At 41.8% G+C, this 18,562-nt stretch overlaps 1 protein-coding gene across 1 annotated transcript; it reads left to right on the forward strand.

Moving 5' to 3' along the window:
- Positions 1 to 395: 395 nt before the first annotated feature.
- On the forward strand, positions 396 to 16,262 carry LOC135476533 (replication factor C subunit 2-like). Its single transcript, XM_064756580.1, has 9 exons — positions 396 to 542; positions 2,420 to 2,531; positions 3,164 to 3,270; positions 4,109 to 4,210; positions 5,952 to 6,052; positions 13,110 to 13,267; positions 13,862 to 13,927; positions 14,306 to 14,500; positions 15,616 to 16,262. Exons 1-9 carry the CDS (start codon positions 424 to 426, stop codon positions 15,727 to 15,729), a joined length of 1,074 nt encoding a protein of 357 aa, XP_064612650.1. The 5' UTR covers positions 396 to 423; the 3' UTR covers positions 15,730 to 16,262.
- The last annotated feature ends 2,300 nt before the right edge of the window (positions 16,263 to 18,562 follow it).

Consider the following 18,562-nt stretch of genomic DNA (forward strand, 5'->3'; position numbering starts at 1 on the left):
GCCATAAAAATTTTGACAGATGTAAAGCACGTGGAATACAAAGGACTCCAAAACTCAATCTGGACTGACGTTATTAAATATAGTGGCAATATACCCATGGAGATTGTCACCGTATACAGGTGGTACACAGAGACAGAAAGACCTGAGAAGACAAGCATATCAGCACAACACTTAGTAACTTTATATACCCAAGGAGATTGTGACGTGTACAAGTGGTACAGAGAGACAGAAAGACCCCAAATGCTGCCTATAGTTGCTGATAGGACCCTACCGGGATGTCTCCTAACGTTGTCCCAATAGCATAACATAATTCGCCCGCCAGGACACCAGCGGACAGCAGCGGAAAGTTGAATTAGAGTTGTCTGTCCTTGTCGTGGCGAGTCAGTGGCGTGAGACTTGGCGCGAAAGTCAGAAAAACAAGGGATGGCGAACGAAGAAGAAAGGATGGAGATTGACGAAGAGAGTAGCAAAGATCCTTCTAGCTCAACGTCAGCTGATCCTAAAAAGCAAGAAAAAGGCCGTGGCACGTATGAATTACCATGGTATGTGTTTTTTCTTGTAGCGTAAACTAATGCATTTTGAGAGTAACATCGCCCAGCAAGTGTCCAGTTTCCGTCGCTCATAATGTCATCGAATCACCATATTAATAATAAAGACAGCGCTAGGCTCTTAGAATGAAAGCTGGTCATTTTCGTCTTTAAAGGGAATGGGTAAAGTCATAAACCAAGGTCAATTGTTGCGGTTAAACTAATTATTCATATACATATGTAGCCCTGGGTGATAGCCGAGGATCTTGGCTGTGATCTTCCAGTATGGGGTTAGGCGTAAATCACCGCCGAGGAGTTTTCCAGGTTAAAATGTTGGTATTTAAGAACAGCTTAGCGCTGAGATTTTCTGAGCAACAAAAATCCGAGCAAAATGACCCAGAATGTGCATCAACCAGGAAGAACTTCAATCTATTATCTTCACCAAGATATTCTCTGTTCCTCTGCGAATTTTTTCCACATTTTGTAGCTTTTACTACCAGTAATTCCAAGATAATTCCCAGTTGTCATGTGACTTACGCTCACATGCCACGTCAACAGCGTGAAATAGTAAACCGGATTGTCGCCCCCTCCACATATGCATGGGTGATTTATCTTTTATGACATTCATGTTCTAGGACAGCAGATTGATTTGAGGCATAGATTTACTGTTAGTATAGATGTAAATTTCAAGATATGACGCCATGGAAAGGTCAACCGCTACAGCACATGCATGCCTCGCTGACCCAGATTTTAAAAACATGGTAGCGCGTGGCGACCTGCTAAATATGAGCCTATTTTGACTTTGGCTAAGATTTACAGGAGAATGGTAATTCAAAGTAGTGATCATGGCAGAATGCACATAAATATTTTAGCTTTCAGAACTGCCATGCTTTATGTGTATTCTTTGCCACGATATGGCTGAAATATTGCCAATACGCCGTTAAACCATGATCATTCATTTTTTATGTGTATTCAAGACAAAGCTAAATTCTGCTTCAGAATTGAACTAGGGGGTAGTTTAATGTAAGCATTATAGGGTACACATAGCCCTCAGGCAACCCTAGATGACTATGCTTTGCTCTTTTATATCTGTACTGACACTCACAGTCATGAAAAACAGTCAATTACAAACCTCCCACACCTGTCCAGTCATTCCTTTCCAATGCTTAGGGCATCAGGACACCTGACCATTAAAATCCTGAAATGTCCATCGTGCGAACGGTAAATATCCATCCATATTTATTAAAGTCCAACCTCTCCACTGACCTCTCATTTACGAAATGGCCACCATCAACACAAGCCGAATGCATGGCCAGGCAGCTGGGTACAAAACGATTGACCCATACTGGCCTTATTTGTGGATGTCAAGCATGTCAAAACAAGGGCATGTGCTCAAGTTGGTTCTACGACAAGCAAACTGTGATGCGTTTTGTACTACCTAGAGTCAAAGGGACTCAACTCCAGCCGTACCTGATCGTATAACTACCAAAGGACATCATAACCAGCATAATAGAAGGGAGGGATAGTTTCATATCTAGCTGCCTGGCTGTGCACGTGCACTGTGTAGATGACGGCCATTGTGTAAATGAAAGGTGAGCGGTTGGACTTCGGAATTTTAACAGCCTTGTGCCCTAGGAACTTAGGCATTGTAAAGTATTGACTGGACTGGTGTAGTAGGTTAGTAATCGACAGTTTTCCGAAATTTTACAATCCATCCTTTAGCTGTGAATTGGAACCAACCATGACTATGCCAGCGTCAGTACAAATATAAAAGAGAGAGGGCTAATCCATGCGTCACTGAAAAGTGGCATAGTTTCTTTTTCTTCACGAAAACATTGTCTGAATTTATCTTTGTGAGAGTAAACTAGTTTATCATGATTTGTTATTAACAGGGTGGAGAAATACCGACCACACAAACTGAAGGATGTTGTAGGGAATGAGGAGACCATCAGCCGCCTAGAGGTGTTTGCTAGAGAGGGCAATGTCCCAAACGTCATCATAGCTGTAAGTCTGCAGAATCCACAGGGTAACTCTATGTGGATGTGTTTATATAGAAACATTGGCTGCTAGAGCTAGCTAGAATTTTTTTAGCCATTGTGACAACTATATAGTCATAACAAAATTCACAACTTGAAAACTCAAAGCAGTGAATCAATCAGAAAAAAAAAATCACTCACAACTCCCATCTCAACTTTTCCTGCTCGAGGACTACAAGTGGTGTTGCAAGTGCAAAGGGGAGCAACTCAGTACACATGCATGTACATGTAAATGCACACAGACCAGATGCTTTTCCCAGGTTATTTCCCTTGAATGTGAAGCACGTGCGTTAATAAATACATGTTGAACTTCCGTAAGTTCCGGTCCTGACACACTATTGAATAAAAAGGCAAATATCTCTGAAACCAAATATTTTTATATCATGGTAATCACCGAGATGGTTAAACTGCCAGCGCATTGCAATGATCCAAGAGCTTCTCTCACCAATAATGTCGTGAGGTCCAGCTCATGCTGACTTTCTCTATGGCTGTACATGGGAAGGTCTGCCAGCAAACAGCAGTTCTTCGAAATCGTAATACCTTGCAGTGCATGCTTGGTATTGGGTAATTCTGAAGGTATTACTGTTGTTGGTGTTTCAGGGTCCGCCAGGTACTGGGAAAACCACAAGTATTCTGTGTCTGGCACGTGCTCTCCTTGGTCAGTCTTTCAAAGATGCTGTGCTGGAATTGAACGCCTCTAACGACAGGTTTGTTGATTTTGAGAAGCAGGAGGCTGAAGTATAATACATGTTAAAAGTGCTGCAAAAGTTTCTGTAAAACTGCCTACCACTCAGTAGAAATTTTGTAACTGCCATAATAACTTTAAATCTTCATCGACAAAAGTGCATTTTTAGAGGCAAATAAACGTTAAAAAATATTGTTTTCGGTGCAGAAGCTTTGGTGCTCTATAATATTATCCCATGTCCCAAGCAAACCTCAAAACACCGTTCTGAAATCAATAGAACTCTTAGGATTAGGAAAAATGGGCAAGTTTGTCGTGGACAAAATTTCTGGTCATTTAAGTATTCAGTTTGAAATTTCACATTTATACTTCGAACCATTCTTTGAAACTGGCTGTAGATATTGATGAGCGAAGTTATGCAGTTTTCTGTGTCGTGCTAGAATGCACCCTTTGGCTTTAAGAACATGTCTGCCCTGCCATATAAAACCTTAAGGGTTTTTTTCTGGCCAAATTTATTGTCTGTCTGGGATGTCATTCCAACTTGAGCAGTGAAACATCTAGCCGAAGAGGACGAAAGTAAACATTTACCAATAAGAGAAAGATCCTGGTAATGTGCCAAAAAATCTGTAAAGTGCTAAATACAGGAGTGGTAATATGCAAATCACAGGATTTAGTAATTTGGGAAAATGTAGATGCACTTTAGAAGCTGTTAATATGCAAGGGTGTCTATTCATCATTGTTTCCTAATCAATTGAAAACAATTAAAAAGATGAATCTTTACTCTTTACTGCGTTTTTAATTTTACTTTTTTATCGATTGAGGAAACATTGCAAATTTTATCGAGCATTTTTGTTTGTGCACAGAGGGATTGATGTTGTGAGAAATAAAATCAAGATGTTTGCTCAGAAGAAAGTCACACTTCCAAAAGGAAGACATAAAATCATCATATTAGACGAGGCAGACAGGTAAGCCTACAGACTGCACTTCTTAGAAAAAAAAAGAAAAAAAAAAAATTGTGGCTGTATTTATCTATTTATTTCTTTGATTGGTGCTTTGCATCATTCTCAAGGATATTTCACTTATACGATGGTGAAGGAAACCGGCCAGAGCCTGGGGGAAACCCACGACCATCTGCAGGTTGCTGCCAGACCTCCCCACGTACCATTGGAGAGGAAGCCAGCATGAGATGGACTTGAACTCCCAGCCAGTGGTAAGAGGCTCCTGCATCAACGCGGGTTTATGAACCAGTATATTTTAACATGGGTAGGTATGTACAATAATCCATGACTTTTATTTCTTGAAATATTTATTTTTATTAGATTTGCAAGGTAAGTCAGCAAATTAAAGTCATGTTTGGTGGATAATTTTCGTCATTGTTTATACATTCCCCGTGTTGAAATGCAGTGGTCTGCCCCACCATGGCCTGAAATGACATCATCATGGCACAAATGAATATCACCATGGTGACATCACAGACCTACCCTAATTCCTCAATCTTTTTACATATGAAAAAGCAACTTTCAATGCAATTTACGCAAATTTTTAATTTGATTTTGGAGATTTAAACTTCATGGGTTGGATTGACCAATTTCAGGGCTTCACGAAAAGTATGATTTTATCAGCCGACACAGTAATTTCAATTTGGCTTAAATATTCAGTTAAATTTGATATTTCAAGAAACTGGAATGAAAGGCGAATCCATTTAAATTGGGAAAGAGTTTTTATTTTTCACATACAAAACATTCAAGAAATACATTCTGAGTAAAGTCCTTCGATTCTATTTCTGATTATTGATATATTAAGTTCTTATAGTACAGTTCAGTTATTGATTATTTTAACTGTAAAAATACTTATTTTTAAAAATGTATGCAACTGAGCTCTTGTTGGCTGTTGTAAACTTTATTAAGCTCTTACAGTGCCATTCATTTCTTGATTCATTTAAATTGTAATGTGACATGAATTTAGCTTGGATTTTCAAAAAAGAAAGTTTTTCATCTTAGCTCTTTCTTGGCTTATTTCAGCCTCAAGTGATCTGCCCCTGAGGTCACAGACTGGAGCCCAGTTTTTAATGGTTTAGATGCTAATTTAACTTGATTGGATTATTTATTCAATTTAAGATTTTCTAGTACAATTCAATTCTTGTTCCTTTTGTAAACCTGTAATGAGATTTCTTGTATTTCCTCAAAAACTGAAAAAAACTATGCAATCAAGCCTGTGTTACATACGTGTTCACAGAATTATCATTTTAAGGCCTTCATGGGCTTCAGAAAGTGCTATTTGATATCAAACTTCAGTTGAAATACAGTAAGGCAGTTTATCAGATATCTGGCAAAAAGAGGTGGTTTACCACTAGAACTTCAGTTCCCTCCACCATGACCCGTATACCTGTGGGCCTTCATATACATATACCCCAATTCTTTAACCTTTTCAAACATCACTGCAACCAATATTTTGAAACATTCTGAGGGAGCTATGTGGGGTAGGGAAACAATTTGCACACTTTATGAAGCTTGCATCCTTAATGACAGAAACAAATCATTTTTGGCACCATTTTCACGATAATTGTATGCATAAATTGCACTGAAAAAAGTGGTTGAATAGGTTGAACATTTACAGTAGGGGAAAAAATTCTTCATTATGGTGTGAATCAGTAGACAAACAGATAAATAAGAAGGGACTATAAAGAGCTGATCTACGATGTTTCAGTATGACAGATGGAGCCCAGCAGGCACTGAGGAGGACAATGGAGATCTACTCCAAAACCACACGCTTTGCCTTGGCCTGTAACGCATCAGACAAAATCATTGGTAAGTCAATCAAGCAATTCGTGTTAAAGGTGCTGAAATACAACGCTGTTTGTTGTTTATTTGTTTTGTTTTTTTTTTCTTTTTTGCCTAGTACAAAATCTTGTATTAATATGTTTGAGGAACTAAGAAACGTTTTAAATATTTAAAACATCATGAATCACATCTTTCATTCAAATTTTTCTAATCTTTTCGCTTCAATCCATCAAATGTTCCTTTAATTTTTCACATATCCACTGTTCGTACTGGTCCTTAAAATACTGGAAAGTCCTTGATTTTAGATGATTTGATTTCCAGACCTATAAAGTGCTTCAATATCACATATTTTACAAATAAGTGCTTGAAATTTATAAATTGGTCCTTATTGTTTTTGTCACAGGTAGTTAACTGCCAAATAAAAATACGTATGTAAAATGCTTGCAAAATGTATCGAAACTGTAGGCCAAAAGTGGTCTAAAACAAGTGACAGTGGATAAACTGTCATTATGCATATCGATGCTAAGGGAGGTACCCACTGCTAGATAGTGCTCCTGTCAATATAACACTGCTCTCCCCTTCTGGAAAGTATTATCTTATTGTACATCACTGACAGAGTGATATGACGCAAACAGAATGTGTGGAGAGAAGCAAAGTTCTTCTTCATGGGGACGGATTGTCACACTTTACCCCAGACTTCACCATGCCGGGAAAGTATGTCCTTACCAGCTTTTCGCTGTGGGGCAACAAATTTTAAAGATGGTTTCAGTTTGTAGGCCGCCAGTATAAAAGAGATTGATACAGCCTTGTCCAACACTGACTCCAACTGAGTTTCTGGCGCCAGTGCCAACAAGTTCAAAGTTATCTCAGAAAATGAAAGTTAGTTAAACGAAATGAAAACAGTTAATTGCTATACATGGGACATACCATTATTGATTTTTCAGATTCATCTATTTTTTTGATTCCAAACACAGTTTACTTATGCTGTTTTTGGGGGGTTTTTTGTTTTGTGTTTTATCATATACATATGATGATCTAGCTAAATTATCTTTTTTAGGTTTTAATTAATTACAAAGTTAGGAACAAATGAACATGAAGTTACATGAAAGTCAGCTGGTGGGCATGTAACGCTTAAAGAATAAATCTGTTTTTCTTACATAATTGAATTTTCTCGTTTTCTGACATGAAATTTTCAAGGATAACTTATTGTAATTGCTCAAAAATCTCAGAGTATATGCTGGAATCTTTTATCATGTGATGTTGGAAAAGGCTTTCAGTTTTATAGCCATAAGTATTATCTGAGGTGCATGTATAAGGTGTGGGTGATGGGACATACACCACATACATCCCTGACCACTGTGTCTGCCGGTGAGGGGGTGGGTCCCTGACACTACAGAGGTGTCAGCACTGAAGTGCCATGCTGTACATGTGTGAGGTTTGGGTGATGGGACCTACACCACATTCACCCCTGACCACTGTGTCTGCCTGTGAGGGGGTGGGTCCCTGACACTACAGAGGTGTCAGCACTGAAGTGCCATGCTGTACATGTAGGTAACTGACACTACAGAGGTATCAACACTGAAGTACCAGGCTGTACATGTAGGGAATGACACTACAGAGGTGTCAGCACTGAAGTGCCATGCTGTACATGTGTGAGGTTTGGGTGATGGGACATACACCACATACACCCCTGACCACTGTCTGCTTGTGAGGGGGTGGGCCCCTGACACTACAGAGGTGTCAGCACTGAAGTGCCATGCTGTACATGTGTGAGGTTTGGGTGATGGGACATACACCACATATATCCCTGACCACTGTCTGCTTGTGAGGTGGCAGGTCCCTGACACTACAGAGGTGTTAGCACTGAAGTGCCATGCTGTACATGTGTGAGGTGTGGGTGATGGGACATACACCACATACACCCCTGACCACTGTGTCTGCCTGTGAGGGGGTGGGTCCCTGACACTACAGAGGTGTCAGCACTGAAGTGCCATGCTGTACATGTAGGTAACTGACACTACAGAGGTATCAACACTGAAGTACCAGGCTGTACATGTAGGGAATGACACTACAGAGGTGTCAGCACTGAAGTGCCATGCTGTACATGTGTGAGGTTTGGGTGATGGGACATACACCACATACACCCCTGACCACTGTCTGCTTGTGAGGGGGTGGGCCCCTGACACTACAGAGGTGTCAGCACTGAAGTGCCATGCTGTACATGTGTGAGGTTTGGGTGATGGGACATACACCACATATATCCCTGACCACTGTCTGCTTGTGAGGTGGCAGGTCCCTGACACTACAGAGGTGTTAGCACTGAAGTGCCATGCTGTACATGTGTGAGGTTTGGGTGATGGGACCTACACCACATACACCCCTGACCACTGTCTGCTTGTGAGGGGGCTGGTCCCTGACACTACAGAGGTGTCAGCACTGAAGTGCCATGCTGTACATGTGTGAGGTTTGGGCGATGGGACATACACCACATACACCCCTGACCACTGTGTCTGCTTGTGAGGGGGTGGGTCCCTGACACTACAGAGGTGTCAGCACTGAAGTGCCATGCTGTACATGTGTGAGGTGTGGGTGATGGGACATACACCACATACACCCCTGACCACTGTCTGCTTGTGAGGGGGCTGGTCCCTGACACTACAGAGGTGTCAGCACTGAAGTGCCATGCTGTATATGTGTGAGGTGTGGGTGATGGGACATACACCACATACACCCCTGACCACTGTGTCTGCCTGTGAGGGGGTGGGTCCCTGACACTACAGAGGTGTCAGCACTGAAGTGCCATGCTGTACATGTGTGAGGTGTGGGTGATGGGACATACACCACATACACCCCTGACCACTGTGTCTGCCTGTGAGGGGGTGGGTCCCTGACACTACAGAGGTGTCAGCACTGAAGTGCCATGCTGTACATGTATAAGGTTTGGGTGATGGGACCTACACCACATTCACCCCTGACCACTGTGTCTGCCTGTGAGGGGGCTGGTCCCTGACACTACAGAGGTGTCAGCACTGAAGTGCCATGCTGTACATGTATAAGGTTTGGGTTATGGGACATACACCACATACACCCCTGACCACTGTGTCTGCCTGTGAGGGGGCTGGTCCCTGACACTACAGAGGTGTCAGCACTGAAGTGCCATGCTGTACATGTATAAGGTTTGGGTGATGGGACCTACACCACATACACCCCTGACCACTGTGTCTGCCTGTGAGGGGGCTGGTCCCTGACACTACAGAGGTGTCAGCACTGAAGTGCCATGCTGTACATGTATAAGGTTTGGGTGATGGGACCTACACCACATTCACCCCTGACCACTGTGTCTGCCTGTGAGGGGGCTGGTCCCTGCCACTACAGAGGTGTCAGCACTGAAGTGCCATGCTGTACATGTATAAGGTTTGGGTGATGGGACCTACACCACATACACCCCTGACCACTGTGTCTGCCTGTGAGGGGGCTGGTCCCTGACACTACAGAGGTGTCAGCACTGAAGTGCCATGCTGTACATGTATAAGGTTTGGGTGATGGGACCTACACCACATTCACCCCTGACCACTGTGTCTGCCTGTGAGGGGGCTGGTCCCTGACACTACAGAGGTGTCAGCACTGAAGTGCCATGCTGTACATGTATAAGGTTTGGGTGATGGGACCTACACCACATACACCCCTGACCACTGTGTCTGCCTATGAGGGGGCAGGTCCCTGACACTACAGAGGTTTCAGCACTGAAGTGCCATGCTGTACATCTGAGTAACTGACACTACAGAGGTGTCAGCACTGAAGTGCCATGCTGTACATGTGTGAGGTTTAGGTTTTGGGACATACACCACATACATCCCTGACCACTGTGTCTGCTTGCGAGGGGGTGGGTCCCTGACACTACAGAGGTGTTAGCACTGAAGTGCCATGCTGTACATGTGTGAGGTTTGGGTTATGGGACATACACCACATACATCCCTGACCACTGTCTGCCTGTGAGGGGGCTGGTCCCTGACACTACAGAGGTGTTAGCATTGAAGTGCCATGCTGTACATGTGTGAGGTCTGGGTGATGGGACATACACCACATACACCCCTGACCACTGTCTGCCTGTGAGTGGGTGGGTCCCTGACACTACAGAGGTGTTAGCACTGAAGTGCCATGCTGTACATGTGTGAGGTTTGGGTTATGGGACATACACCACATACATCCCTGACCACTGTGTCTGCCGGTGAGGGGGTGGGTCCCTGACACTACAGAGGTGTCAGCACTGAAGTGCCATGCTGTACATGTATAAGGTTTGGGTGATGGGACATACACCACATACATCCCTGACCACTGTGTCTGCCGGTGAGGGGGTGGGTCCCTGACACTACAGAGGTGTTAGCACTGAAGTGCCATGCTGTACATGTGTGAGGTTTGGGTTATGGGACATACACCACATACATCCCTGACCACTGTGTCTGCCTGTGAGGTGGCAGGTCCCTGACACTACAGAGGTGTCAGCACTGAAGTGCCATGCTGTACATGTGTGAGGTGTGGGTGATGGGACCTACACCACATTCACCCCTGACCACTGTGTCTGCCTGTGAGGGGGCTGGTCCCTGACACTACAGAGGTGTCAGCACTGAAGTGCCATGCTGTACATGTATAAGGTTTGGGTGATGGGACCTACACCACATTCACCCCTGACCACTGTGTCTGCCTGTGAGTGGGTGGGTCCCTGACACCACAGCGGTGTCAGTACTGAAGTGCCATGCTGTACATGTATAAGGTTTGGGTTATGGGACCTACACCACATTCACCCCTGACCACTGTGTCTGCCTGTGAGGGGGTGAGTCCCTGACACTACAGAGGTGTCAGCACTGAAGTGCCATGCTGTACATGTATAAGGTTTGGGTGATGGGACCTACACCACATTCACCCCTGACCACTGTGTCTGCCTGTGAGGGGGCTGGTCCCTGACACTACAGAGGTGTCAGCACTGAAGTGCCATGCTGTACATGTATAAGGTTTGGGTGATGGGACCTACACCACATTCACCCCTGACCACTGTGTCTGCCTGTGAGGGGGCTGGTCCCTGACACTACAGAGGTGTCAGCACTGAAGTGCCATGCTGTACATGTATAAGGTTTGGGTTATGGGACCTACACCACATTCACCCCTGACCACTGTGTCTGCTTGTGAGGGGGCTGGTCCCTGACACTACAGAGGTGTCAGCACTGAAGTGCCATGCTGTACATGTATAAGGTTTGGGTTATGGGACCTACACCACATACACCCCTGACCACTGTGTCTGCTTGTGAGGGGGCAGGTCCCTGACACTACAGAGGTTTCAGCACTGAAGTGCCATGCTGTACATCTGAGTAACTGACACTACAGAGGTGTCAGCACTGAAGTGCCATGCTGTACATGTATAAGGTTTGGGTTATGGGACCTACACCACATACACCCCTGACCACTGTGTCTGCCTATGAGGGGGCTGGTCCCTGACACTACAGAGGTGTCAGCACTGAAGTGCCAGGCTGTACATGTATAAGGTTTGGGTTTTGGGACATACACCACATACACCCCTGACCACTGTGTCTGCCTGTGAGGGGGCTGGTCCCTGACACTACAGAGGTGTCAGCACTGAAGTGCCTTGTGGTACATGTAGACACGGATGGCCAATCAAGTCACATTACTGTCAAAATAATGACAAAAGCCAAGGCCAAGTACTCCTTGCTCTTACCTTTAAATGCATAGTTCCAGTGGTAGGTCATGGAGATGACTATGTTTTCAAATTACCTGTGAGACACTACGACCATTATGAGGGACTTCACTATCAAGTATGTTGGCTTTATGTCAGCCGGTGCAACTGTACAAACAAGTTAATAAAAAAAGTATGGCTGCATGCCAACGGCTCATTAGTATGTGAATTAAGGTCTTTGAAAGTGCTGGAAAACAAAACCATTTAAGTCCTTCAAAGTCCTGGTAAAATATTTTTTCAGAAGTGTGGGAACCCTGATATCACATGGTTCCTTTTACTGTACCCATGCATTAAATGTACGACTTCAAAAATTGTGTAGCTACACTCACCTAGAGTATGACTTTGTCACAAAATCCAGCCATACACAAGGTATATCTCTTATATATGTAATTCACTCTGATCCAACGGCTACTCAACAATCTTTATACCAGAATATAATAATAGACAGCCATCGCTGTCCAATTAGAAGAAGTTGGCAGATTGAAAATTTCAGATGTGTTGGTCAGATGCACTGGAAGCTCTAAGAAGTATTTTGTCATCATCTTTTGATATGACAGTGAACCAGCCTCTAACTGTTTCTACCAGTTTTAACTCCCATGCATAGAGCGTGTGGAAAGTGCTTGTGTTATGAGGTTTTACCTGCCACCAGGCATAAATGCAGACAACCTTTGCATGTTGTTGTTTTTTCTATTTATTTATTTATTTGATTGGTGTTTTACACTGTACTCAAGAATATTTCACTTATATGACACCGGCCAGCATTATAGTGGGAGGAAACCCTGCAGAATTCGGGGGGAACCCATAACCATCCGCAGGTTGCTGCCAGACCTTTCCACATGTTGTTGTTTATTATTTCTGTCCGTTGTTAAGGAAATCACAGTTTGATTGGATACTGTGTCTGTGTTTATATTCATCAGCCAATGAGCTGGGTGGATCGGGTATTCATCCTTATTAGATCAAGGCATTAAATGTAGCTATACATGAAGTGTCTGACTTGATGGAATGACTTTGGATGATACAGACACTTTAAAAAATGGACACAAAGGAAATTGAAAATCACTTTTAACCCACCCTCCTCATTTAAGTAACTGATATTTTTGCTACAGGGGGCCTCCACGACCTGGTGGGCAGTGTGCTGAGAACTCGAGCCTTGCATCAATGCGGTCCCTGTGAGTTCAAGTCTAGCTCGTGCCGACTTCCTTCTCATTGGAAGTGGAATGGTCATAGGTTTCCTCAATCTCGGCTTGGTTTCGTCCCACCATTACGCTGGCTACTGTGGTATCAGTGAAATATTCTTGAGGGTTGCATAAAAAAAATATTTCCAGTGAACATTTTCAGAGCCCATCCAGTCTCGCTGTGCCGTGCTGAGATATTCCAAACTATCAGATGCCCAACTATTGGCCAGGCTTTTAGAGATTTGTGAGCAGGAGAGCGTGAGTTATACAGATGACGGACTGGAGGCCATCATCTTCACAGCTCAAGGGGACATGAGACAGGTAGGGGAGTTGATGAAGCCTTAAAGCTGGAAGGAAATCTATGCAAGGTTCTATCCACGTTTCAGTCTGGCGCTTTTTGAAGATTGATTTATTGATTTGATTGAGTGTTCAGTCATACTCAATAATATTTCACTTATACGACAGCAGCCACAATCATCTGCAGGCTGCTATTGAAGTAATTGGGGTTTAAAGAAAGTACCATTGTGAGAAAAATATTTTTACAAACTCTGTCAAAATTCAGATATTTTTATTAGGGGCCTCTCTCCCCTTTAGCAGTGCTTGGACTGAAATCTTGTAATAGAAATAGTGTTTTCAGGTGATGAGATAGGAATCAAGCAGGAAAAAATAAGCTGTAGTTTATATGTAAACAATAACATTGGTCACTTGTTCTCAAATTTCGAAAACGATGGCTGCTATAAACAAACAGGACAAGACTGTGCATCAAGAGTTGAAAAGGTACAGGAAGTTGAGTAGTTACTGTGGAGAGTTTTGTGATTGTCAGTATGTAATATTATGGGGAAATACATGTATGTTGCTGCAACTGTTTTCATTGGCTACCAAGTATCTAATTTGCATATGATTGACATGTTGCAGGGATTGAACAACTTACAGTCCACTTTCCAAGGTTTTGGGCATGTGAGCAGTGAAAATGTGTTTAAGGTAAGCAATCATTTCCCGAGGGAAACCTCTGAAATTATCTCAGTGCTTTACAACCATTCAGAGCTCAGTTGTTTTGTACTTCATTTGCTGCTAGCATGTTCGAATATTTGGGCCCAGAAGTTTAAAAAATACCTGTAATGAGTTATTTCTGTATTCTATACAATTGTTTTTTTTTTTTGTGCCATGCTCAAGAATGGTATCATCATGTAGTAATTTCTTCAAAGAATGGTAGCTAAGTCCCTAGATGGAGGAAATGATGCGTCAAATCAAGCCATAATCTGAAATCAGTTGGCCTTTCCATTTCACGTTAGTAACGACTTTGTGGGCAGGTATAAACACAATTATGCCACACCTGTCTTGTTGTTGTTGTAATTTCAGGTATGTGATGAGCCTCACCCATTGCTCATTAAGGGGATGTTAGAACAGTGTGTGGCAGGTAACATTGACGAGGCGTACACTGTAATGGCACACCTGTGGAAGTTAGGGTATTCCCCTCATGACATCATCACCATCATCTTCAGGGTCTGTAAGACGACAAACATGCCAGAGTTTCTCAAGCTGGAGTTCATAAAGGTAAAGTCTTGAAGGGATCATTTCAGTGAATTGAATTTTTGTTCCAGCATAAGATTCTCAAATTTAATAGAATTGGGCCTTGAAAATTGAAGGAAACTTGCTGACTTACAGCAGCCAAGACGGTGGGATATTGGACAAAGGGTCACACATAGCCATGGCCTTATGTCAATATACGTCATAACTGCTCATGTAAATGCTTGAAAGAAACATTACAACCAGAGATGTTCAGAATTAGAACACGAATTCTTTTAACCTATTCGCATGTTTGCCAGGTGTTTATTCCAGCATATTCTGAAGGCATTATTCTGTGTAGACGGATAAAATTATGCTTTGTGTGAAGCCCTGAAATTGTGAATCCAACCATTGTAGTTTTGTCTCCAAAATTGTATGAAAATTGTGCATAAATTGCACTGGGAGTTGCTCTTTCATTTGCAAAAATGTTGAAGAATTAGGGTGAACGGCCACAACTAACTTTTTCTGATGTGCTTGGTATCTCAACAAATCAGGTTTCAATCAGGAATTCTGATTGGGCCATGGGATGCGCCATGGTAAAGCACCTGGACACAGTTGTCACATGACTCATACCTGTCACACACATATAGCTAAAAGGCAAACCAGGGTTCAGGTGATGTAAGCAGAAACAGCTGCAGTCTCGCTTTATAGAGATCTTTCTCCCTTGATTGATCAGAATTGATAAAATCACGGCACCTTTATTGATTTTATCAGTGTGTGCAATTTTGCTTATGTTCAACTTGTTTATACAACATCACAAGGACAAAAAGTTCTGCTTTTTAAAACTTCATGTGGGATACTTTGTTGATGAACATGAACATTTAGTCTGGTGTGTTTTTGTTTTAAATACTCGCAAATTACATGCCACTTATAGCACAGTCATCTTGCATACTGAAGCTGCTGTTACACATCGTAATCATGTTGTTCTCAGTTTCCATTTGTAGGATATTGGATTCACTCACATGAAGATCATGTTGTTCTCAATTTCCATTTGCAGGATATTGGATTCACTCACATGAAGATCATGTTGTTCTCAATTTCCATTTGCAGGATATTGGATTCACTCACATGAAGATCATGTTTTTCTCAATTTCCATTTGCAGGAAATTGGATTCACTCACATGAAGATTTGTGACGGAGTTGACTCCCTTTTACAGATGTCCGGATTGCTGGCAAGAATGTGTAAAAAGACTTTGGATCCCAAACTTAAAGTGTGACGAAATCAAAAAATGTGCACTTGTGTCACTGATTGGAGGCCAGTTTCTTGGAACTTCAGAGGAATAATTTTCTGCATGAATAATTGCTATCTCTTTTATGTCCCTGATGAAGACGGCAGAGAGCAAATCTACATATATCCATGAAGTTCTGCGAAAGTTTTTTTTTGGCATGTAATTTGATAAAAAGAGTAAGCAGAGGCATTTGTTTGCAAGAACACTCATGGTGTAGAAATTAGAGATGGCAAATCCCAGAAAATTGATCTGAAGACCTAGAATTTTGTTTGTTGAAATGCCTTCATTACACAGAATTCGCATGTTTAACGGAGATAAATGTAATATGTGCAGTCATAAAGATTTCAAAAAGTGCAACCCAAAGAAAGTAAAGCATTTTGTCAGTTCTGAAATTCATCAGCATTGCCTGTAAATATACACCATTTATGTTCATTGAACTGAGAATATACACATTACAAGCAGTTTTGTGAAATTGTGTTTTTTGCGTAGTCTGTTGAGCTGGGACATTGATCCAAACGTTTTCTGGATTATCGTTATTGCAGAAATGTTTTTTCCAATTAGTTCCAATCATGAAGAGTGATTAGTGTAAAAAAGCCCACATTTGATTGCTTGATTAAAATGCTTGATCAGAACTGACCAACATAAAATCCATTGTTTTGAAAACATTTTATTCGGTTTGAAAATTCCTTTAAAAAAAAATAGATCCAAAAATTTTTCTGGATAATGTGCAATGGTCTGTCATTTGGCCTACGCTTCATTTTATTGTTTTCTTTGCCTTTAAGGCATGGGCGTCAGGGCCACCAAAATCTAGAGTAAGGTAGGCCCATTATGCAGATGGCTATGGAAACAGCACACGCGTAGCCATGCCTATATCCAAGCTCATTAGTCACAAATACTGGTGTAATGAGCTTAGTAACTGACCAAAAAATTCATCAATGATAAAGTTTCACATTACACATATATCTCACTTGTGAGATTTCTGTTTATCTTTGAAAGGTGTTTTGAGGTTATTATGGAAGGTAGGCAGATAACCTGCCTTAAAAATTGTTATATTCAGTTGGGGCAAAATTTTAGGTCATTTACTTAGCAGGCTTATAAAATCCTGAGGGGCCAGGGGCTGAAGAAATAACAAAGATGACCTCATGTATTTATGTCTTTGGTCGATGTTTAGCACCATACTCAATTCTTCTTCACTTCTGTTGTGGCTGTCCGGGTTATGGGTGGAGGAAACCCATACCTGAAGGAAACCCATGGCTGAAGGAAACTTGAATTTATTTGGCTGGAGTTTTAGGCCTTACTCAAAAACAGCTCGATTACACCACTGTGGCAGGCATGGTGTAAGGAAACCGAGCAGAGCCCATTGGAAACTCACACTAGTCTGTGGCTTGCTGGCAGACCTTCTCACGTACGACCTGAGAGAACGCACGCAGGAGCTGGACTTAAACTCATAGTGATCGCATTGGTGAGATGCTGCTAGGTCAACGTGCTTCAGACAGAATCCTGAATGGTGACAAAATTTGAGTGTACTCTAATTCCTCAACCATCTCACATTGGAAAGACCAACTTTCTGTGCAATTTATGCATATTTTTAATTTGATTTTGAAGAAAAAACTACATCGGTTGGATTAGCCAATTTCAGGACATCTCAAAAAATAAATTTATTAGTCTTCATCCAATATTGCCTTCAGAATATGCTTGAATAAATACCTTGTAAACATGTGAAAATGTTGAAGAATTTCAGTAGACCTAAACTACACACAAGTGAATCGGCCCCTGATTCATGTACATGGTGTAATGCTGGAGCAAACCTAAAATCATGTGAAATTCTGTCACAGCCCCTTAACTTCCACAAATCCGGAAAATGAGTACTTTTCAGTTACCTATAAAACAAAAAGTTTATCTATCACTGCCAAAACTGACATTTCAAGGTCCATGTCATATTCTAATATCAGCCAGACTTCTGCACAAGTCCATGTCAGCGAAAACTTTAAAACCAGAAAGTCCTTGTGTTGGCCTAACTCGCCAGAATGTCCTTGTGTTGGCCTAACTCGCCAGAATGACGTTGTGTTGGCCTAACTCACCAGAAAGTCCTTGTTTTGGCCTAACTCACCAGAAAGTCCTTATGTTGGCCTAACTCACCAGAGAGTCCTTATGTTGGCCTAACTTGCCAGAAAGTGTTTATGTAGAACAAACTTTAATACTAGATTTTCAACCCCAAATTCCTGGTTCAAGAATATAACATAGAGCAGAAAACATTCATGCCAGAGCCAAATTTTTTAGGGCAGCAGTTTTAACATCCAAAATTTCTGACAGTTAAAACCAAGAATCCCACATTTTCCTGTACGGCTCTCCATTCATAACCTAACACAGAACCTAACCTGGATAAAACATAACAAATTAAGCAGAGAATGTAATACATGTACTCTTATGCTGTTAAGCATCACCATGAAATACACAAAAGCCAAAACAAGTTCATCTAGGCTGTTTATCAGTTTATTTCACATTAAATAAATTCATTATTTCTCTTTTCTTATCACAGTGTCTTCTGTGGTCACAAAGATCAGCCATAAAATTAAACATTTTGTCATTTAGATATTACACCTTTAAGTGTACAACATAAATTTTAGTACATACATGACATATTAACGTATTATCAAATCAACAAATGAATGATGCTTTTGTGAATTTACTTCACATATTATGTTTAGGAATGAAATGTTGTTAACAAATCCAATGTCAAAAAACTGGATGCTATAAAAGTATCTACAATTCGAAAAATATAAGAAAATAACAAAATACTGCTGCATTTCTTCCAAAGCCC

This window comes from Liolophura sinensis, chromosome 10 (genome assembly GCF_032854445.1).
Source record: "Liolophura sinensis isolate JHLJ2023 chromosome 10, CUHK_Ljap_v2, whole genome shotgun sequence".
Lineage (NCBI taxonomy): Eukaryota > Metazoa > Mollusca > Polyplacophora > Chitonida > Chitonidae > Liolophura > Liolophura sinensis.

Bases quoted from the DNA above. Each gene is read 5' to 3' on its own strand.
- LOC135476533 (XM_064756580.1), top strand. From the start codon at position 424: ATGGCGAACGAAGAAGAAAGGATGGAGATTGACGAAGAGAGTAGCAAA. The intron at 543-2,419 runs GTATGTGTTTTT...TGTTATTAACAG, and splicing joins GGCACGTATGAATTACCATG to GGTGGAGAAATACCGACCAC. The intron at 3,271-4,108 runs GTTTGTTGATTT...GTTTGTGCACAG, and splicing joins TTGAACGCCTCTAACGACAG to AGGGATTGATGTTGTGAGAA.